Source organism: Mustela nigripes, chromosome 6, assembly GCF_022355385.1.
Source record: "Mustela nigripes isolate SB6536 chromosome 6, MUSNIG.SB6536, whole genome shotgun sequence".
In the NCBI taxonomy this organism is placed as follows: Eukaryota; Metazoa; Chordata; class Mammalia; order Carnivora; family Mustelidae; genus Mustela; species Mustela nigripes.
This window is the reverse complement of record NC_081562.1, coordinates 57,986,415-58,007,315: the sequence shown is the minus strand read 5'-3', so window position 1 is coordinate 58,007,315 and position 20,901 is coordinate 57,986,415. Positions and strand designations below refer to the sequence as shown.

General features: G+C 37.3%; 1 protein-coding gene across 2 annotated transcripts in view; it reads left to right on the top strand.

Annotated features, from left to right (window-relative positions):
* Positions 1 to 20,578, top strand: part of RERG (RAS like estrogen regulated growth inhibitor) — a 124,344-nt gene extending 103,766 nt beyond the window's left edge. The window contains exons 4-6 of one of the 2 annotated variants that reach the window (XM_059402661.1): positions 9,794 to 9,867; positions 11,584 to 11,772; positions 20,377 to 20,578. In XM_059402661.1, the coding sequence (XP_059258644.1) occupies positions 9,794 to 9,867; positions 11,584 to 11,772; positions 20,377 to 20,490 (377 nt within the window). In that variant the 3' untranslated portion in view covers positions 20,491 to 20,578. Of the gene's footprint in view, positions 1 to 9,793; positions 9,868 to 11,583; positions 13,322 to 20,376 lie in introns of those variants that run through there. The other variant, XM_059402660.1, reaches the window with a different exon arrangement.
* The last annotated feature ends 323 nt before the right edge of the window (positions 20,579 to 20,901 follow it).

Below are 20,901 nucleotides of genomic sequence, written 5' to 3'. Positions count from 1 at the left end.
ATCAAATCAGGCAAAGAAGCCCTTCAAGAAGCTGGACATGTATCTCAGACTGTCTGTACTTGTAGCTGCACAGGATTTTCATACATAGAGGAAAACCAGAGCCAGGAAGGAAGTGGGCACAACACGATGCCCTCACATCAGGAAAGCTAGCATCATTCTAGTGGGAGAAGGAGGACACAGTGGCCAAGGCTAACCTGGTTTGAAAAAAACTGGCACGCTGAGGGGCATATCACAAGAAAATAAACCTTCCGAACACTGATTCGGGGGAAATATAAAAATAAACTCTATTTCTGTCCAAAGAATTTGATTAAAGTCCATTTAAAAAAGAAAAAAAGAGAGGTGCCTGGGTGGCTCAGTGGGTTAAGCCTCTGCCTTCAGCTCAAGTCATGATCCCAGGGTCCTGGGCAAGGGGCCTGCCTCCCCTTCTCTCTCTGCCTGCCTCTCTGCCTTCTTGTGATCTCTGTCAAATAAATAAGTAAAATCTTTAAAAAAAAATTTTTTTTTTAAAGAAAAAAGGAGGCAACAAAAATTGGTGTCTGTAGAGCTTGAAAGCAGCATAATATTGTATAAAGCAATCATCAGGTTTTTTAAGTAGCCAAAACGAGTGCTTATTAGATAGCAGCTTAGTCCTCTTCCTCAAAACGGTGTTGATAATCCAAAGGTTCTAATTTAAGCTTCAGATTTTATTCCAAATTAATCCTTTGAGTTTTTGTTCTTTATGCTTTAGGGACCCGGGCTGGGTCTGTACAGGGAAACAACTTTGTATCCAGAGGAGGCTGGAGAAACATGCGTCCTTCGTTTCATTATCAGGCCCAGAGTCCAGGCTGAGCTGGCCTTACTCAGAAGAGTGAAAAGGGCAAAGATTATTACTTTTTTTTTTTTTTAATTTCATACTGTTTGGTTTAGTTATGACTCCAAACTTACATACTTCAGGCTAAAAGGGAGATTTCTTCCCCTTTTTGCCTCCTTTCATTGCTTTTATTCATCCAGTCAACAAATATTCTTAAATGCCTCCTATGTGTCAGATCATTGCCAGTGCTGAGGATAAACCAACAGACAGAAAGAAAAAGCCTCTGGCTTTTTTGAGCTAACAGTTTAGTAAAGACAGGAGTCCATAAACAAAGATAGGTCAGGTAGTGATAAGTACTACAACAGACGTGAATGCGGAGTGACCTTAGAGTTTATTTAATTTATAACTTTTTAATCTGGGACTTGTTTTTGTGAAAGTACAGACCGGAGATCCAACAGTGTTTCCAAATAGTTGCCAAATCGTCCTGCTATTATTTACTAAATAGTCCCCACTTTGCCTAGGCTACTGCCAAAGCTGTTTTTTGTTTGCTTGTTTGCTTGTTTGTTTGTAATACATTGACTCATTTACCCTTGGATATGGCTCTATATTTGCCTTTTATATCCACCCCCGAGTTCCACATTCTTCTGATAATTGAGCTCTGCGGAACATTTTGACACAGAGTAGAGAAAGTCCTTTTTCTCTAACTTTCTGCACAATTATCTTGGCTAGGATTTTTAGTTTATCCTTCCAGGCCAATTTTTAAAACTTTATCACAACATGACATGATTTTGATTGGAATTGCATTAAAACTATAAATTACTTTGAGAAGACTAACATCTTTACACTATTCAGTTTTTTTTTCAAATCTAATAACATGCCTCTACATTTATTAATCTTTACTTCTCTGTTTTTGCTTTCATTTTTTCAAAGACTTTATTTATCTATTTGACAGAAAGAAAGAGATTACAAGCAGGGGGAGGGCAGAGGGAGAGGGAGAAGCAGGCTCCCTGCTGAGCAGGGAACTCAATGTGAGGCTTGATCCCAGGACCCTGGGATCATGATCTAACTGAAGGCAGACGCTCAACCGACTGAGCCACCTAGGCACCCCTGTTTTTGCTTTTAAATAGTTTCTCAACATTAACAGTTTTTAGCATTTTTAACATAGCCACAATCTAATCTTAAAATGACATATTTGGATCAAAAATGTACCTGGTTTTAAAAAATCATTTGCTATCTATTGTTTGCTTCACATAAATAAATACTCTCCTCTTTTATTTCATTACTTATCTAAGCTTTACAAAGTTCCTGAGAATCTTAATGCTTTATGGGAGTTCAGTGGAAAAATCCTGATTTTTACTTAGCAAACCCAGTATATCTCAACAAAAGAAGAAGCTTATAAAAAAATGATTTTTTTTTTTACCTTTCTGAATGTGTTCCAGTAACCAGTGTTACTATTTTAAATCAGTTTTAGGTGAACCATTGTCATTGTCCCTTTTGTTTTATTCCTTCTGAAAAACAACTGCTGTTAATAGAAATCTGCCCGCATCAGTTATTTATAATACAGGCTTCCTTCACTAAGAACAATGAAAGTTTATTGAGTGACCTTGTACCGTACTGCTTAAAAAGGATTACTGCTGCTAAGCAACAAGAGCGTTGATCAGGTGTATGACTCACTTCCAGGTGAGAGTTTCTTTAACTCACCCTGGAAACTGGGGTGTGTGTGTGTGTGTGTGCATGTGTGCGCGCGGTGCTGAAAGTTACCAATATTCTAGCCTACAGGTGTTCCCCATCTATTTGACTCAAGATGAATCAAGATTTCCAGGGCTTGACTTCATACTATCACAAAGTTTAAAAACCACCACTGAAAGGGAAAGCTCCCATTAAAAGGTTAAGTGGCATATTTGCAAAAGCCAGTCTTGAGTTCGGAATTCAGAGCCTTCCTCAAAAACATACTATAACACTGTATGTTAATTATACTTCAATAAAAGAAAGGAAGGGAAAAAATTTTCTTAATATTTCAGTGCTATCAACTTGTGACAGAATTATTGCTCCTTTAGAAGCTGAAGACTATGGGGCGCCTGGGTGGCTCAGTGGGGTAAAGCCTCTGCCTTTGGCTCAGGTCATGATCCCAGGGTCCTGGGATAGAGCCCTGCATCGGGCTCTCTGCTCAGCGGGGAGCCTGCTTCCTCCTGTCTCCCTGCCTGCCTCTCTGCCTACTTGTAATCTCTGTCTATCAAATAAATAAATAAAATCTTTAAAAAAAAAAAAGAAACTGAAGACTATGAACACCATTTAATGTTTCAAAATTGGAGTATCTACTGCTCTGAGGTAAATCTGTGAAGGAAATTTGCTACCATGATAGTAAATGATTCCCAGACTCTTTGTTTTGGTGGGGTTTGCTCTTTTTTTTTTTTTTTTTCCATGGAGAAGAACTGCCATTAGGAATGCAAGCACGGGCGAGAGGGTGAGAGGGAACAAAACCCACGGTTTGTTTGCACTTGTGTTTCATAAAAAAAGCAAATATTTTGCACATCCAAATGGTTTGAAGGATATAAGCTAAGAAAAAAAACATTCAATTCTTTACACTGGGCAATTTTAGTTTTCCTTCGATTTTTCTCATTTCACTATGGACCAGTGAAATGTTAGTCAGAGACCAGAGGTGGTGTCTGAGTAGCATTTGAATACCAGAAGTGAAGCCTGTGAGGTTTAGGGCTCACACCATCTGAACAAGAACCCCCCGATGGTGGTGAGGGTAACATTCTCATTGTAGAACAACAGGGTCCATGTTCTGATTAGATAGATCCCCAAGAACTGAATCCCTACTTCTGAGAGTCCTATTCCCCTTAGAGAGCGTTGATCATGGCAGAGAATAGGAACGAAGGCTTAGATGGTGCTAGTTGTGCGTCCATGTGTGTGGGCGTGCGCGCGTGTGCGTGTGTGTGTGTGTGTGGGGGGGTGTATGTGAGAGAGAAAGAGATGGATGTTTGGGGAAGAAGAGAGAGACCACATGTCAGCACTTACCACCACTACCACTATATTGGAAGCACCATACTCTGTGTTTGAATGGATAATGGAGTCTCTGTCTCATGAATAAAGACTCAGATAGGAACCAGGATTAGGAACTGGGAGACAGATCCACTGGCACATGGGGTTTTTTATTTGCTCTTCCTTCCTGCATGACAGTACCCTCTGTTTGGAAAGAAAGTCTTATACAAGAGAGAGACACACCCAGAATAAATTCTCTGAACTCGAGACTAAAGCAGAAGTGCTTAGCCAGCTCATGGAACCAATCAATATCGGCACAGCGAGGAACATTGAGATCGTCCTTTGACAAATAAGGAAATAAGTCCAGCAAAGTAAATTTATTCAAGATTATGGGGCTGGTTTGTGTTTCGACCAGTAATAGAACTCAAGTCAGTACAATTTTCACTGTAGCATAAATCAGCATTACTAACCGTTGTTGTTACTGTACCGGCTAAATGTCCATTTTAATATGTTGAAATTTGCAAAAAAGCTAAATCAGTAAAAGGATTAACCATCTACAACATTCGTTGAGTATCAACTTCTCTTAGCATGTACAAAATCTACTACTACTTATAAAAATATTACTGAATACAAGTTTTAAATCACGCATTGCTCCTACACAGTAAAATTCGGCACATTTTTTTTTTAAGATTTTATTGATCTATTTGACAGAGTGATAGTGAGAGCAGGAACACAAGCAAGAAGAGTGGGAGAAGGAGAGAAGAAGGCGGAGCAGGGAGCTTGATGCGGGGTCCATTCCAGGACCCTGGGATCATGACCTGAGCCGAAGGGACACACTTTAATGACTAAGCCACCTGGGCTCCCCAGTTCGAATTTTAAAATGTACCAAATTCCATCTTGAAACTTATATTGGTCTTATAGTGTATATTATTTTGTTTCATTTAGATATATGCCTTAAACAATCACCCCTCTTCCCTTTAAAAAGAAAAAGAAAAAGAAAAGACTCCTAATCTTCATTTCAGGTTAGTAGGAACAAACTAAAATGTGTGTCTACTCTCCACACACATACACATTTTCTCTTATGTTTTGGAATGAATAGTAGAGTTTAATTCCAAAAAGTGCTTAGTACATTTTTTCAAATTAGCTTCGTTAAAGTTAGCACACAGAGGCACAACATTTTGCCTGTGTGGGCTATATACTTCCACTGTTGACGTGAAGATATGGGTTTCTTTTTTTTTTTAAAAAATATTTATTTATTTATTTGACAGACAGAGATCACAAGTAGGCAGAGAGGCAGGCAGAGGGGGGTGGGGATAGCAGGCTCCCTGCTGAGCAAGGAGCCCGAGGTGGGGCTTGATTCCAGGACCCTGGGATCATGACCTAGGCTGAAGGCAGAGGTTTTAACCCACTAAGCCACCCAGGTGCTCCAAGATACGGGTTTCTAATGAGAGAGAAGAGGCTTAAAGAGAAAAGGCTCAAAATGGCATGAAACCCGTCCTCGGCTTCGATGAAATCACTGCTGCCCCCCGCTGCTATGTCTGCGGCAGACATTCCCTCATTTCCTGCATTCCTTCATTTTTGTTTCAGTTAACAAACAACCAGAGAATCACACAACTTCATACAATTTTCATTATATTTTATTTCCCCCCTACTGTGTCCTTCTGTGGTTGAAATACATATCCTATTTATCATGGAAGCAACAGAGAAAAATGTCCCTGTCTGTCAAACAACTTTTGGTGTAAAGAGATGGAAGAGAGCCCAGAACTCTGTTTTCCAGGCCTCAGGGCTGATGCCAGCCCCTTTAAAAAGGAAGGTAGTGCAAAGGTCACCACAGAACGGGAGTGGAAAAAACAGAAACGGCATAGATCCTAGCTGGCCTGCTGCTTCTGGGCCTCTTTCCTCCTCAGGCTGGAGGACTGAAGATGCAAAAAGAAATAATTGAGAGAACATTCATAGATATTTAGAGATAAGAAGTTGCTATACATCATACTTTAGAGTAAAATTATACAAAATAATCATCTCCCTTTTAACATAAAGAGTAGGGGGATAGAATTTTCTAGAATTGAGAATCATTGTACATACCACATACGGATTATCTATTCTAACAGAAGGGCAGTACTGCGAAAATATGTTTACTAAAATATATTGAACATAACTTCCTTTTTAAATTTTACTGTTCAGAAAAGACTTCAGCCGTGCGCCATGCCTGTGGCAATGATCGTGACACAGCTTATAGCAGGTAGAAGGCTAGGTTATGCTAGTTAGTTAAGCCTCCTTTCTGTAGTTTGTATTTTAGGTAGAAGATTATATTTGTAGGAGAGTAATAAAAAACTGTGGTAAAAAAAGAACTGTAAAATAGTTGATGAGATGAAGAAATGAAAGAATAATGAACAAATAAATAAAAGGATTGACTTACTGATCACCCTGTTGAGACAAACTTGCAGGTTTATTTGGATGGTTGGTTGGTTGGTTGGGGATTTGGGTAGTTTAGGTGTAAAGAATTAAGTGAATCATGTTAATCTATCCACGGTACCATTCATGTGCTTAGGATTCCTTTATATCATTTTTATTACATTTCTATTATTTCTTATTTTTTTATACTTATACTTATTTCTTTTATATATATATTTCTTTATATTATATATTTCTTTTATATATTATATATTTCTATTACTATTATCTATATTATTTATATGATTTCACTTCATTTTTCCTGCATGCCCCATTGTGACACCATTGGCCTCCTCTTTCCCACAGGTATATAATCTAATATGTTTGATTTTTAGGATAGTGGTATAAGCCTCATTCCAAAGCCAATCTTCCTTAGATCCAATGTCAACTCTACCACTTACCACTTACTCTGTCTGAGTTTCAGCAAGTTATTAAATGTTGTTGTGCCTCCATATCTTTGTGTAACAGGGAGATAATACTAATATCTACTGCAGAGATATTTGTAAAGGTTAAATGAATTAATATGAGTAAAGCATTTAGAACATTCTTGTTCAAATAGTAAGCAGTATATACTAGGTATGACATATTTTTTGAAAAGGGTGTTTTTCTGTGTATCCATAAACCTTAAACTTATATAAATTTCATTATGCTATAGATCTTCCTGTAAAGGTAATCATGTGATTTTTTTTTCTTTAGCACTTTTTTCTCATTCAGTGCTTTACTGTGTTAAACTTCATTGATAGAAACAATATCCAAATTATAGAAAGAGCCCAAGTGTCCGACGAATGGATAAAGAGGTGGTGTGTATGTATATGTAATGGAATATTACTCAGCCATAAATAAGAATGAAATATTACCATTTGCAATGATGTGGGTGGAGCTAGAAAGTATTATGCTAAACAAAATCAGTCAGTCAGAGAAAGACAAATACCATATGATTTCACTCATAGGTGCAATTTAAGAAACAAAACAAATGATCATAAGGGGTTAAAAAAAAGAGAGGGAAAACAAGGAACAGACTCTTAACTGCAGAGAACAAACTGATGGTTACCAGAGAGGAGGTGCGGGGGTCATGGGTATTAAGCAGGGCACTTGTGGTGAGCACCAGGTGCAAAACTAACTGGAATTTAAATAAAAACTTAAAAAAATGCATTGATAGACTTTAAACACTCTTTGTATTTCTGAAAAAACTTTAACTGATCATGATGTACTTTTATTTTTACACTAATTGAACTCAATTGGATAATATTTTATTTAGGATTTGTGAATCTACGTTCAAGAATAAAGTGAGCCTATAATTTTCTTGTCCTTTTCCTCTTACTACTCTTATACTACTTCCTATTAGAGTCAGGTAATGCCCCACAAAAGGAATTGGATGATTATCCTTTTTCTATTTTCTAGAACAACTTGTTTAATGTTTATAGAAATCTCCTTTAAAACCAATCAGATGCAGTTGCTTTTTATGATCAGAAGGGATCAACAATTAATATCTAAGTTACTTACCAGTTACTGACCGGGTTAAGTGTTCCAGTTCTCACTGCGCCTGTCCATACATGTTTCAATATGAGAATTTATCAGGGTTTGAAATTTGTTGGCATATGACTCATAATATTATTTTATTTTCACTTCATCAGAATATGTAGTTATTTCTTCTTTTATGCTAAATTGTGCTTGATTGCTCCTTCTCTTTTAATTTATGAGTCAGTATTACCAGATTTTTTATCTCTACTCCCACCTTTTTTATTTTTAAATCCCTTCAAACCCCATGCTTTGGTTCTGTTAACCTTGTGTCATTCTTTCTTTGTGGTTTTCTCTTTTACTTCTTTCCTCATATCTTTTTGGATTTATTCTATGTTCCTTTTCTGATTTGTCAAGTTGAATACTTAAGTCACTTCTCCTTTTGCTTTCTTATGACGTCATCTTCGGGAGTAGGACAACTGCATTAACTCACTCAAATCTGCCTCTTTTCTCTCCCCACCCTGCCTACCCCAATGTATTGGTATCATCTAGAATTGTAATTCTCAGTTGCTTTTGATGTGGTTTGATTGCTTTGTTTTACACCACTGGGATCTCCAATCCAGTTTTGCTGGTTAGCAGTCTAATGTCAGTCTGAATCATGTCCTTCTGTAGGTGATGTGCTTTTTTTTGTATATTCATTAAAATTTTTCTTTATTATTGATATCCCTAAATTTTGCTGTGATTGTTTTATATATGGGATTTTCTTTGTGTGTCTTTTAAGTCCTTATTTTTTTTTTAACAATGGTGCATCTTTTTTAAGATTTTATTTATTTATTTGACACAGAGAAAGAGAGCAAGAACAAGCAGGGGGAGTGGCAGACAGGGGAGAAGCAAGCTCCCTGCTGAGCAGGGAGCCCAGTGTGGGGCTTGATCCTGGGATCCTGGGATCATGACCTGAGCCAAAGGCAAACACTTAACTGACTGAGCCACCCAGGCACCCATGTCCTTTTGGTCTGAACTGTTCCAAGACCTTTCATCCTGGGAAATTCTCAGTTTTTTCATCCTCAAGTATTTTCAGCCCTTATGTACTTTGTTGTCTTTGAAGCTCATTGTATAAGAGATAATAACATATCCATTTCTGTTATCCATCTCTCTTACATTTTACTTTTTACAATTTTCTTATCATGTACTGATGCCTTCTGGAAGAGCTCCTCAACCCGACCTTCATCAGCTCTGTCAATCATTCACAGAGCTTGGCATTTCAGCTGTTCTAGTTTTCATACAGAGCAGCACCAGTTCATATTTATTTTAACATCTGGTTTCCATTTCATGAGGTAAAAGGCACACTAAGACCACCCAAAGTCTTGCATCTACTGACTTCTCACCCCCATAGAGCTTGGGGACCTCCCTGATATTAACCCACCAGCCTACAGCTGGTACTGAGCAGTTGTCATTTTTCTACCCTGAAGAGGGAACATGAGCAGGAGAACTCTGCTTTGTTTCCTCTCCCACCATGTGCCCCAGCCCTCCTCTACTTCCCATTCAACCCCCAAACATGAGACCCAATGGCCTTCTACCACCACAGGGATCTCATGGCTTTACTTGGTCATTTTTTACATGGATGGCTATTTACCTCCTCTAATGTCTAATACATCTCCAGGGTTGAGGTCTTGAAGGAAATGAATGGCTCCTGTTTATATGTGATCTTGTCAGGGACAATCATTAGTAGTGATTTCCTGAAACTGAGTTCTAGGAGTATCAAGGTACCATGCATTTTGTAGGAAGCACTTTCTCAGTCTAGGATGTAGAGACCCTATTTTATACACCAGAAAGCTGGCCTCCTAGAAGAATAAAATGAGCAGAGATATAGAAATTCTCCCATGTTATGTCCTGAAAGTCTGTGGCTCCCACATGAGAACCCAGACTTCGAGGAGCTCAGAGAGTACAGAGATGGCACATTCTTGCCCGTCCATCCTCTCCTGCCTGGGATGCACATTCCTTTATGTGATACAAGCAGACATACTTCTGTGACTACTCTGTCATTTAAAGGTCAAATTAAATCATGCACTAATTTACTTTTTTACCTTCCCTCTTTGCTCATTCCCTCAGAATCAACCTACCGACACCAAGCAACCATTGATGATGAAGTTGTCACCATGGAGATATTAGATACTGCTGGTCAGGTGAATAAAGGGTTCAGTTAAAATGTTTTCTGGATCAAATAAAAATGAGATGTGTACATGCATACTATGAACAAAATTAAGACACTTTCCTCCAATTAACTAATGATGCCTAAAGACTTTTCTCTTTAATTATCTAGTTATTCATATACTAACATATTTGAAAGAGCTTATGTGTGCATCCTTATGTAAATTACTGGGTACTTCAGTGGGGTGAGGGGGGATTGATAATACTGTAACATTGACATGACATCATTTAGAATTACCCACATATATTTTGGGGAGATAGCAAAATATTAAGAAGTTCATGGTTAAGTATTCTGAAATGCTCTGATGAAGAGCATCATTTACTGGGGAAGTTCTCAGAGGCTTACATGCCCATGTATAAGATGAATCTTTTTTTTTTTAAGATTTTATTTATTTATTTGACAGTAGGCAGAGAGGCAGGCAGAGAGAGAGGAGGAAGCAGGCTCCCTGCTGAGCAGAGAGCCCAATGTGGGGCTCGATCCCAGGACCCTGGGATCATGACCCAAGCCGAAGGCAGAGGCTTTAACCCACTGAGCCACCCAGGTGCCCCATAAGATGAATCTTTAAGAATTTCAGTATATATAATATTCTAAACTTATATAACCCCAGAATCACTTTTTAGAATGCTGTATTTTAGGAATCTTTCCTGTAATATTCTTTCTACATCTCAACACATCCTAATTTGAACCACATAATTGTTCAACAAACAATCCATTACAAAGGAAGCTAATATAAGTTTGCCCTGATGGCAGTCAGTTCTGAGATTACAGATAGGTTTGTAGAGAGACTTAGTTCTCAAGAATAAAATGATCACTAAGAATGAAAGTTAGGGAGCTGAAGGGTTTCATAGTGCTCTATCAGTGACCTATGATCTGAAGACTTTAAGTATTTAACCCAAGAAAGACACTTTTATTTCTCATCACCACCTCCTTCTTATATGTGCTTTCTCTGGCACCCAACCCTGATTCTAGAGAGAGGTGGCAGGGACTTGCATGCCTGCAAAGGTTATTTGAGCCCATGAAAGCTGTGCATTTTGAAATCTCGTGTGCAACTTTCCTAGGAAAGAATGATCACCTCCTTTGAAAATCACTTCAGATGAGTTTCTACCATTATTGGGACTTTATAATATTTGGGAGGTGTTTAGAAAAAAAAAAAAAAAAGTCCCTGGCTTTGAGATTGACTCTCTCTACAGTTTCCCCCTGTTTTTCTGTCCCTGGTACCCAACTGTCTAGAATCTGAATGCAAAAGAGATTAAATCAAAAATTAAATCAAAACCATTCACTAAGCTGTGCCTCTTAATCTGATCTCTAAAGGGTTTTGTGTCTACTTGTCTGTTACCTACTCGCCAATTCTTTGTGATGAAAATCCTTGGAGGCAGTGTGCCCAACTAAGATGGTTTCTTTATACTTCTTGTAATTATGGATTTAATGATATGGCAAGAGGAAACTCAGAAGCAGAAAATTAAAGGTCTCTGCAGTTAGAACATTTCTAGTTCCATGACATATCCTGCTATGAGTAACTAATACTCCTATTCCAAACTGATTGAGAAAGGAAGCTTCTATAGGCAATCAAGAAATTTTAATGACACCAAATATAAAGAATAATAATTAAGGACTCATTATTGGCATGAAAAGCATCTACACATTGTGATGACTTCCAACTCCCCAATTGCCATTGTTTCCTTGTCAACAGGAAGATACCATTCAGAGAGAGGGACACATGCGATGGGGGGAAGGCTTTGTGCTGGTCTATGACATTACTGACCGAGGAAGTTTTGAGGAAGTGCTGCCCCTTAAGAACATCCTGGATGAGATAAAAAAGCCCAAGAATGTGACTCTTATCTTGGTTGGAAATAAAGCTGACTTGGACCACTCCAGACAGGTTAGTACTGAAGAAGGGGAGAAGCTGGCCACAGAATTGGCTTGTGCTTTTTATGAGTGTTCTGCCTGCACTGGAGAAGGGAACATCACTGAGATATTCTATGAGCTGTGTCGAGAGGTGCGTCGCAGGAGAATGGTCCAGGGCAAGACGAGGCGACGCAGTTCCACCACGCATGTCAAGCAAGCCATTAATAAGATGCTCACCAAAATCAGTAGTTAAGTGGCTCTGTTCTTGCAAAGGCCCCACGGAAGTAGGCCAGGTAATTGGAAACACTTTCTTGCTCTTTTCCCCCTTCCTCTGCCCAAAGTAAAAGAAAATACTCCATTCCTTGTACTGACTCTGGGAAATGTCTGGGCTTCCCATTGTTCCCAGGTCTCCCATATGTTGAGAAGTTATTGAGTGTTTATGCAATTTTAGTGCAGACAATTTCCCCTTTTCCTGCTTGAATAAGATACACTCTATTGTAGTTTGAACCTGTAATCACCAGAGAGTCTGAAATGGCTGGGTTCATATTAAGCTATTTTTAGGCATCCTCACCTTGCTTGAATAGGTTGAAGGCTTTTCTAAGGCATTTTGACATTCCATTCCTTGTCAAAGACTTCAAATGATCGTCTTAAAAGTGGAAAGTAATAGAAAATACAGTAAAAATCTGGAAGAGCCACTGAGATACTGGAGCAGGGCGTAGAGCCCTAGTTCCTCTTTGAAATGAGGATTTTCTTAATTATCTCAAATTGTTTAGTTTTTCTTTAACTCTTATTTTGTTCTTAAATTTGAGCACATTTTCACAACGTTTTCCACTGTAGTAGAGTTCCATTTCAATTTGAATGGGTTCTCAATGAGCTCTTGATCACTGTACTCTGATTCTTCTTCTGTGGCTTCAACAAGATTTCATTGTAAGAGGCAGAAGGATCCTTCAATTCAAATCCTGCTAGGTCATTTCTCACCAAGCCCAGGGTAATGTAAAGACATTAAGAGACTTTTCACCAAACTCTGACTTCACTGAATGCTAACAGAGGATTTAGAATTGGAGATGTCTGATTCATTTCTCTGTCTCTCTGTTTATCATCTTAGCAGAAAGACAACGCCCAAAAAACAGGAAATTAAGAATGAAGCTAAATTTCCCTTCCATTGGGGAGCCAATGCTCTAATGCCGGGCACAGTAAAAAAATTAGTCTCTGATTCATTAAATTGTCTACATGACTTCTTCTATTATTTTGGATAAATTAATTCACTTAGAATTCAGAAAAGAATGAGTGTTTGAAGTTCAGTATCCCTGAATAAAGGTGTATAAAACAGATTCCTAGATTGTGGAAGTATAGTCTGCAACTGATTAAACTTCATGATTTTTTTTTCCCTATTATGCCCCCATATATCAAGATTTGGGCACTTTATTTTAGAAGAAAATATATATCTTTTACATATGTGTGTATTTATAAATGCATAGATATATGTATAAAAATTTGTAAGAGCTGGAAGCTTTAATTCACCAATGTATTTGGACAACTTGGTGTAACTATTTTATGTGATAAAATAAAAAGCATAATTTTCACATTCTGTCACATTTGAGCAGTCTTTCTTGTGATAGCATGAAAAGTTTGTACTTTTAGGAAAAACTTGAGTAGACAATCAAATTGTAGAGTTGACAAAGCAGTGAATGTGATAAAAAAAAAAATGAGCTCTTATTCCTAATAACAGCTATTTCTGTAGCATGCTTAGGTGCTATTTTAGGCACTTCATGTATTATCTCATTGAATCCTCAAATACCCTACACAGATGATATTGCTATGCTCACAATTGCAAGGATGAAGATATTGAGCTACAAGGAAAAATGACTGCATAGCTATTTAGTGGGTAGAGCCAGGATTTGAACCCAGAGAGGCAGTGAGATGTAGAGCTCATATGATTAGTATATATTAGTAGACTGACATATAGCTCTTGTTCTGGAACTGTGGGGATGAAGATACAGGAAGGAGAAAATAGGGAATATTTGCTTCATTTATGCTTTCATTCATTCATTTGGAGATATTTATATATGAGTTGGGCATATAACTTAAAACAATTTAGTACATTTGATAGTGTCTTAGCTGAACACTGAAGAATACATACAAGTAACCCAGGAAAGAAAGATGGTGAAAATATTCTAGCCAAAAGGAATAGCACGGAACCAAAATATGGAGACATGAAAAGTGATTGTGAATGCAGTAACTAAAAACATTTGGGAGAGCCATTTATATCATTCTTCAGGACAAAAACAAAACAAAAAACTGGAAGACAGAGCAGAGGGAAGGTATTAAAAGAAAGGAAAAAATAAGGAACCTGAAAGAAAGAAAAAAATGTCAAAAATTCATAAAACTGCAAATTTAGGTAACTACATATTAGAGGACCAAGTAGGTCACCTGGCTGTGATTCATTTTCAGTAATTTCTAGACAGGGTTTGGAAGGGGAAAGCAGAGTAAAATTATTTTCTGAATGTTGCCATCCTCCAGAATCACAGTCTCTTTCACTGTCTCATACCTCTACTTGCAGACAACTTCAGCCAATTCTTATAAAGAGCAAGCTCCTAAGGAAGCATAGTGAAAAACCTGGGTGCCATGTTGGGTCAAACACTAAGGAAGGGAAATTCACAGTCAACAACACCAGCAACTTCCCTAGACGTATATGTACAAATCCAGACATGTTAAAAATTCAAAGAACCACGGGCATACCTGCCAACGGATAATTACAGAAGAACATGAGATTGCACAAATATAAATTAGTTATTCCTCTCATGCCCCAGGCTTCCCCACAAATGAAGGTTATAAATAAGTTGGGCTTTTTAATAGAATATTTTAATGATGGAAACCTGTGTGTTCTTGAATAATAATGGGTTGTTATCACCACACTACCACTACCAACATTTGTTTGTGGTTGTTTTTCTTCTAATATTCAAAAAACTTTATTTCTAAATACTGGGTTTGCATGTCTCACAGCGCTGGGGAGGAACCCATAATTCGGGATCTTTCTTTCAAATAACATGTGTAATACTTACCTGTACATGGATAAACAAAACAATTGATATTCAAAGGATAGTGCCAAATAAGATTTCTTTTTAAATCAGTTTATGTCTACTTTGAGGATTATAAGGGAGTGGACAGTTCATTGGGCCAGATTTAATCAGAGTAATGTTGAGTTGAGTTGTCCTGAGCTAAAAAGTTACTGGAGGATTCTGAGGGGGAAAAAAATGACATAAATATATCTTCTCCATAGATCTGAAATGCTATGGTTAGCATACATATATGTCTGCTTTTGAACTGTCCATTTCATTGGTCTATTTGTCTATTCAAGCTCCAGAGGCATGATATTTAAAAATTGAGCCTGATAATATGTTAAAATAGCTCCTATTAGGTGATCAACATTAAGAATAAGTTTTTAGGTTTGGGTATTACTATGCCTTGATACCTTACAACTGTTTGTTCCAAAATGGAATTTGAAGGAAAATTTATTGGTTATGCTTGGAAACCAGTGCCCATTTTTTTTTCAGCTTTATTGAAATGCAATTGACATATAACATTGTGTAAGTTTAAGGTATACAACATGATGATGTGATACGTGTATGTATTGTGAAATGATTACCACAATAATGTTCATTAACATATTCATCACCTCACATAATTACCTTTTTTGTGTGGTGAAAGTATTCAAGATTTACTCTCTCAACAACTTTCAAGTATATAATACAGCATTGTTAAGATAGTCATCATGCTGAATATTAGATCCCCAGAACCTACTCATCTTATAATTGGAAGTTTGGGGATTTTCACCAGCATCTCCCCATCTCCCTAGCCCCCACCTATGATGAACATTATTCTATAATCTGTTTCTATGACTTTTTTTTTAGTTTTCACATATAAGTGAGATCATATAACATGTCTTCTCTATATATGACTTCTCTATATGACTCATTTAGCCTAATGCCCTCAAAGTCTACCCACGTTGTCACAAAGGACAAGATTTCTTCCTTTTTTTCTAGCTAAATAATATTCAAATATGTGTATGTACATATCTATCTCACTTTTTAAAATAATCTATTTATGGATTGATGAACACTTGTTTCCATATCTTGGCTATTGTAAATAATGCTGCAATGAACATGGGGGTCCAGCTATCTCCTTGAGATAGTGAATTCATTTCCTTCTGATACATACCCAGAAATAGGATTACTGGATCATATCATAGGTCTGTTTGTATTGAGGAAATTCCCTACTGTTTTGCATATTGGTTGTATCAACTTACATTCCCACCAACACTGCGCTAGGGTTCTTTCTCCACTTCTTCACCAATACTTGTTGTCTTTTGTCTTTTGGACAATACCATTCCAATAGGTATGAGGTGATATCTCATTGTGGCTTTTATTTGCGTTTCCTGATGATTAGTAATGTTGAGCATCTTTTCATGTACCTGTTGCCCACCTGTATGTTTTTTGGAAATTTTTCTATTCAGACTCTTTACACATTTTTATTAGGATTATTATTTTTCATTTTATTTTTGCTATTGAGTTCTGTGACACTTTATCTAATGTACAGCTTGCAAATATTTTTTTCCCATTCCATAGATTGCTTTTTCTTTCTGTTGTTTCTTTGGCAGTATAGAAGCTTTTTAGCTTCATGTAGTTCTACTTGTTTGCTTTTGTTTTTGTTGCTTGCGCTTTTGATGTGATATCCAAAAATTCATTGCCAAGAGCAATGTCAAAGAGTTCTCTATGTTTTCCTCTAGAAGGTTAATGGTTTCAGGCCTTACATTTAAGTTTTTAATCCACTTCAAGTTATTTTTATGAGTGGTATAAAATAAGAGTTCAATTTCATTCTTTTGTGTGTGGATATCTAGTTTCCCCAATATTATTTATTTTAAAATTTACTGTAATTAGGGCCCTTTTATGATCTTTAGGGGCCCAGATTGGAATTTATCCTGCCTTTCCTTGTCAGCTCCCTGTGACACAGGTAAGAGGGAGCTTATGCTTAGTATTGGGCCCTTTCAGGACCTCCAGGTATGCAGGTGGGAGTGTCTCCAGCAGGGGCCCATGGACTGGCTGGGATGGGCTGGACCCCAGTGATAAGGCCACTTCAGAGTTTTTAGTCTGACCAGATTTGGTGGGCTTTACCTCCAGGGGTTCCTAGACCACAGCTGAGAGGGCCTGGAGCCTGTTCAAGGGGCATGTCAGGGTCCACAGTAGGCACTGAGGTCTGTATGTCTTTACCCAACACACAGGTTTCTGTGACTCCTCCTGGGTCCCTTAGCCTATGGTGCGGATGATAGACTTTAAAACCAAAGGGGGCAGTAGCTGAGTTCTCACAGGTGTGGAGCCTGTTTCTGTGTCTGTAACTGTAGTTGGCAGATCAGCCACCCGGTTGTGAGCCTGTCTTCTCAAAATGGCCATCCTCAGTCTTAGACTGAGCTACGGTTTCAGAATCTCCTACCTGGTTTTCAAAGTTCCCACAAAGGCACTTTTGTCCATGGATAAATGCCAGATTATTGCAGGAAGGATACCTATGAGGGAGGTCTTATTCAGCCATCTTGCTGATGCCACTCCTAAACAAGTTAAGACTACTAGTTATTTGAAGCTGAGCTTCATTTTCATGACTGAATGAAACAAGATTTACTTTACCTCAGTAGGAATAGAATTTTATTTTCAGTGTTAAATTTGCAGCATTCATTTTACCATGATGGAGTAACAGATACCAAATTTACCCTTACATATTAAACAAGTCAAAACAATCAGACAAAATATATAAAACAATGGTTTTCAGATTTTGAACAACAAGCATTACAGTGATCCCAGAAAGAAGGGAAGAAAATGAGGTAACTGAAATCATGCCAGCGTACTGCCAAATGGCAAGTTGCAGGAAGTAGTATATACCCAAACAGAGCCTGGCAGTCTTACTGAGTTGAGGAGACAAAAATCAGTTTGAGGAGGCCAAGCATTTCCCAGCAAACTAGGACTAGGGGAGAACTTCTTCACTCTGAAAAAAAAAAAAAAAAATACTTCTTCACTCTTCAAACTTTTTGAAGCTGACATCATACTTAATGTTGAAAGAATGAAAGTTTTTCCCCGAGAGGGGACAAGGCAAGTATGTATATGCTTAGCATTATTCTATAGGTTCTAGATAGTGCAATTAGGTAAGGGAATGGAGAAGTAAATAGTTTTCATTTGCAGATAACATGACCATTTGCATAGAAAATCCTAAGGTATCTACAAATAAATGCAGAGATATGCCATGTCCATGGGTTGGAAGACTCAATATTGTTAAGATGTTCATTTTCTCTAATTTGATTTACAGATTGAACAAAATGTCAATCACAATTTTATTTTTTTTAAGATTTTATTTACTTATTTGAGGAAGAGTGAATGAGAAAGAGAGTGTGAGCTGGAGAAGGCGCAGAAGGAGAGGGAGAGGGAGAGAAGGGGGAGAGGGAGAGGGAGAAGTAGACTCACCCCTGAGCAGGAAGCCCGATGCAGGGCTTGACCCCAGGACCCTGGAATCATGACCTAAACTTAAGGCAGATGCTTAACTGACTAAGCTCCCCAGGCACCTTGCCAGTCACACATTTTAGCAGGCTATTTTGTAAGGTAGACAAGCTGATTCTAAAACTGATACTGAACCAATATCTAAAGACCTAGAATAATCAAAATAATTTTTGAAAAGATGGATAATATTAAAGAACTTATACTACCTGATTTTAAATGCTTATTATAAAGCTATACCCATCAAGATAATATATTATTATTATAAGGATAGACATATAGATCTATGGAACAGAACAAAATGAGCAGAAGTAAACCATCCCGTAAGACTGATTTGATTTTTGGCAAAAGTACAAAGATAATTCAATTGAAAAAGAATATTGTTTTCAACAAATGATGCTAGAATAATGGCATATCTGTCTGCAAAATACATAAATAAACATTAACCAATAATTTGTATTATATACAAAATTTAAATTCTAAATGGATCTTTAACTTAAATAAAAGAACTAACACTATAAAACTTCCAGCCACCTGGGTGGCTCAGTGGATTAAGCTTCTGCCTTCGGCTCAGGTCATGATCTTGGGGTCCTGGGATCAAGCCCCACATCGGGCTCTCTACTCAACAGGGAGCCTGCTTCCTCCCCCCCGCCCCACCTGCCTCTCTGCCTCCTTGTGAGCTCTCTCTGTGTCAAGTAAATAAATAATAATAATTTTAAAAAGAAAGAAAACATAGAAGAAAATTTTTGTGGCCCTGATTTAGGCAAGGATCTCTTAGAGCACAAAAGCACAAATAAAAACAAAATTAAAAAGTTATTATTTTGAGAAACTTTAAGGAAATGCAACAGCAAGTCAGGTAAGAAGAAAAATATGGGAAATACATATCTCACCAAGATATATATCCAGAATATATGAAGAACTCTCAGAACTCAATAATAAGACAGACATTCTGGTTAAAATTTTGGTTAAAGGTTTTGAATAGCTAATTCAGCAAAGAAGATATACAAATGGCAAACAATTATATGAAAAGACGTTCAACATCACCAGACATTAGGGAAATACAAGTTAAAGACACTCCATTACCTGTACACACCCACTAGAAAGGCTAGAATTTAAAAAAAAAAAAAAAAGACTGATGATACACATATTGGGGGGAATGTCTACATCCTGGGACTCTCATACATCATCAGTGGGGATGAAGATGGTCTAGCCAATCTGGAGAACAGGCTGACAGTTATGATAAATTTCAACATGTACTTAATCAACAATCCTTTCCTATGTCCCAAGATAAATAAAAATCCATGTCTACATAAAGACCTGTCTGCTAACATTTACAGCAGCATTATTCATAATTGCCCCCTCAAAAAAAAAAAAAAAAAAAAAAAAACCACAAGCTGGGCAACAAGTCCACTTTCTATCTGCGAGTGAATGAATACGCACTCTGTGGTGTATCTACACTATGAAATGCCATTCAACACTGACCACAGCAAACTACTGCATGACTCTCAAAGCATTATGCTAAGTAAAAGAAGCCAGACACAGGATACTGCATATGGTAATAGTCCATCTATACAAAATTCTAGAAAAGGAAAACAATAGTAAAAGCAGATCTGTGGTCACCAGAGTCTGAAGGTAACAGGAAGAGAGCACTGAGGGACTCAAGGGAACTTTCTGGGGTGATGGAAGTATGTTCTATTATAAATGTAGTAGTAGTTATAGGACTTTATACACTTTCTAAAACTCATCAATTTGTAAATGTGGAATTGGTTAATTTATTATATACAAATTATATCTCAAAAATTTAGAAAAAGAAACCTATCTTTCATTTGGGAATTCAGCAAGTGGATCAAGTCAAAGAACACCTTCCTGAAGTCTATTTAAAACAAATATTCAACATCTCAGAATACGTTTTTAATTTACATCTTTTCCACTCCTAAGAAATGGTCAATATTTTACTTTTAAAATAACGGTTTCATTTAAATTCTATATACTCCTATACCATTTCAGCCTCCTTGGCTGAATAACTTCAGTCAATGGAGGCCCATTGCATGTGAATGTTCCATTCTATTCTAGTGAATCAAAACATCATTTCATTTTTTCCCTAGGAGCCTGTGAAGGAGTGTTTGGGCTTCCTGAGTCTGAGAGAGTGCATACGTGCATATGATTGTCTTTTCCTGACATTTTTTATGAGAGAAGAAAATTATTTAGCTATTTTATGAAGGGGTAGTTTTAAGAATAAAAACCTAACTATTTAGTAACCTAGGGATGTGTTTGACAATACTTCTTGACACCCTTTTATGATTTATGAGATCCAATAAACATTGTCATAAAATACATGTGTTCTGTCATTCTTCCCTTCTCCTCACTGTTTGGAAAAGCAAGGGACTTATGGTGAGAATCAAGGTATTGAAGTAAATAAAGGATATTGATTGCTTTTTTTTTTTTTTTTTCCCTGAGCTTCTGAGTCAATCTATACCCTGGTAGTGTCCAACTTAAAATTTTTGTTCCTAATGTTTGCTTGTAAATTGGCTTTTTGGAATGCTGGATGCAATTTCCCTGGAAAGCCAAGTTATAAATCATATTTAGGTTCCCTAGCTAGTCCATAGCAGTCTGCTTAACCCATAACAGCA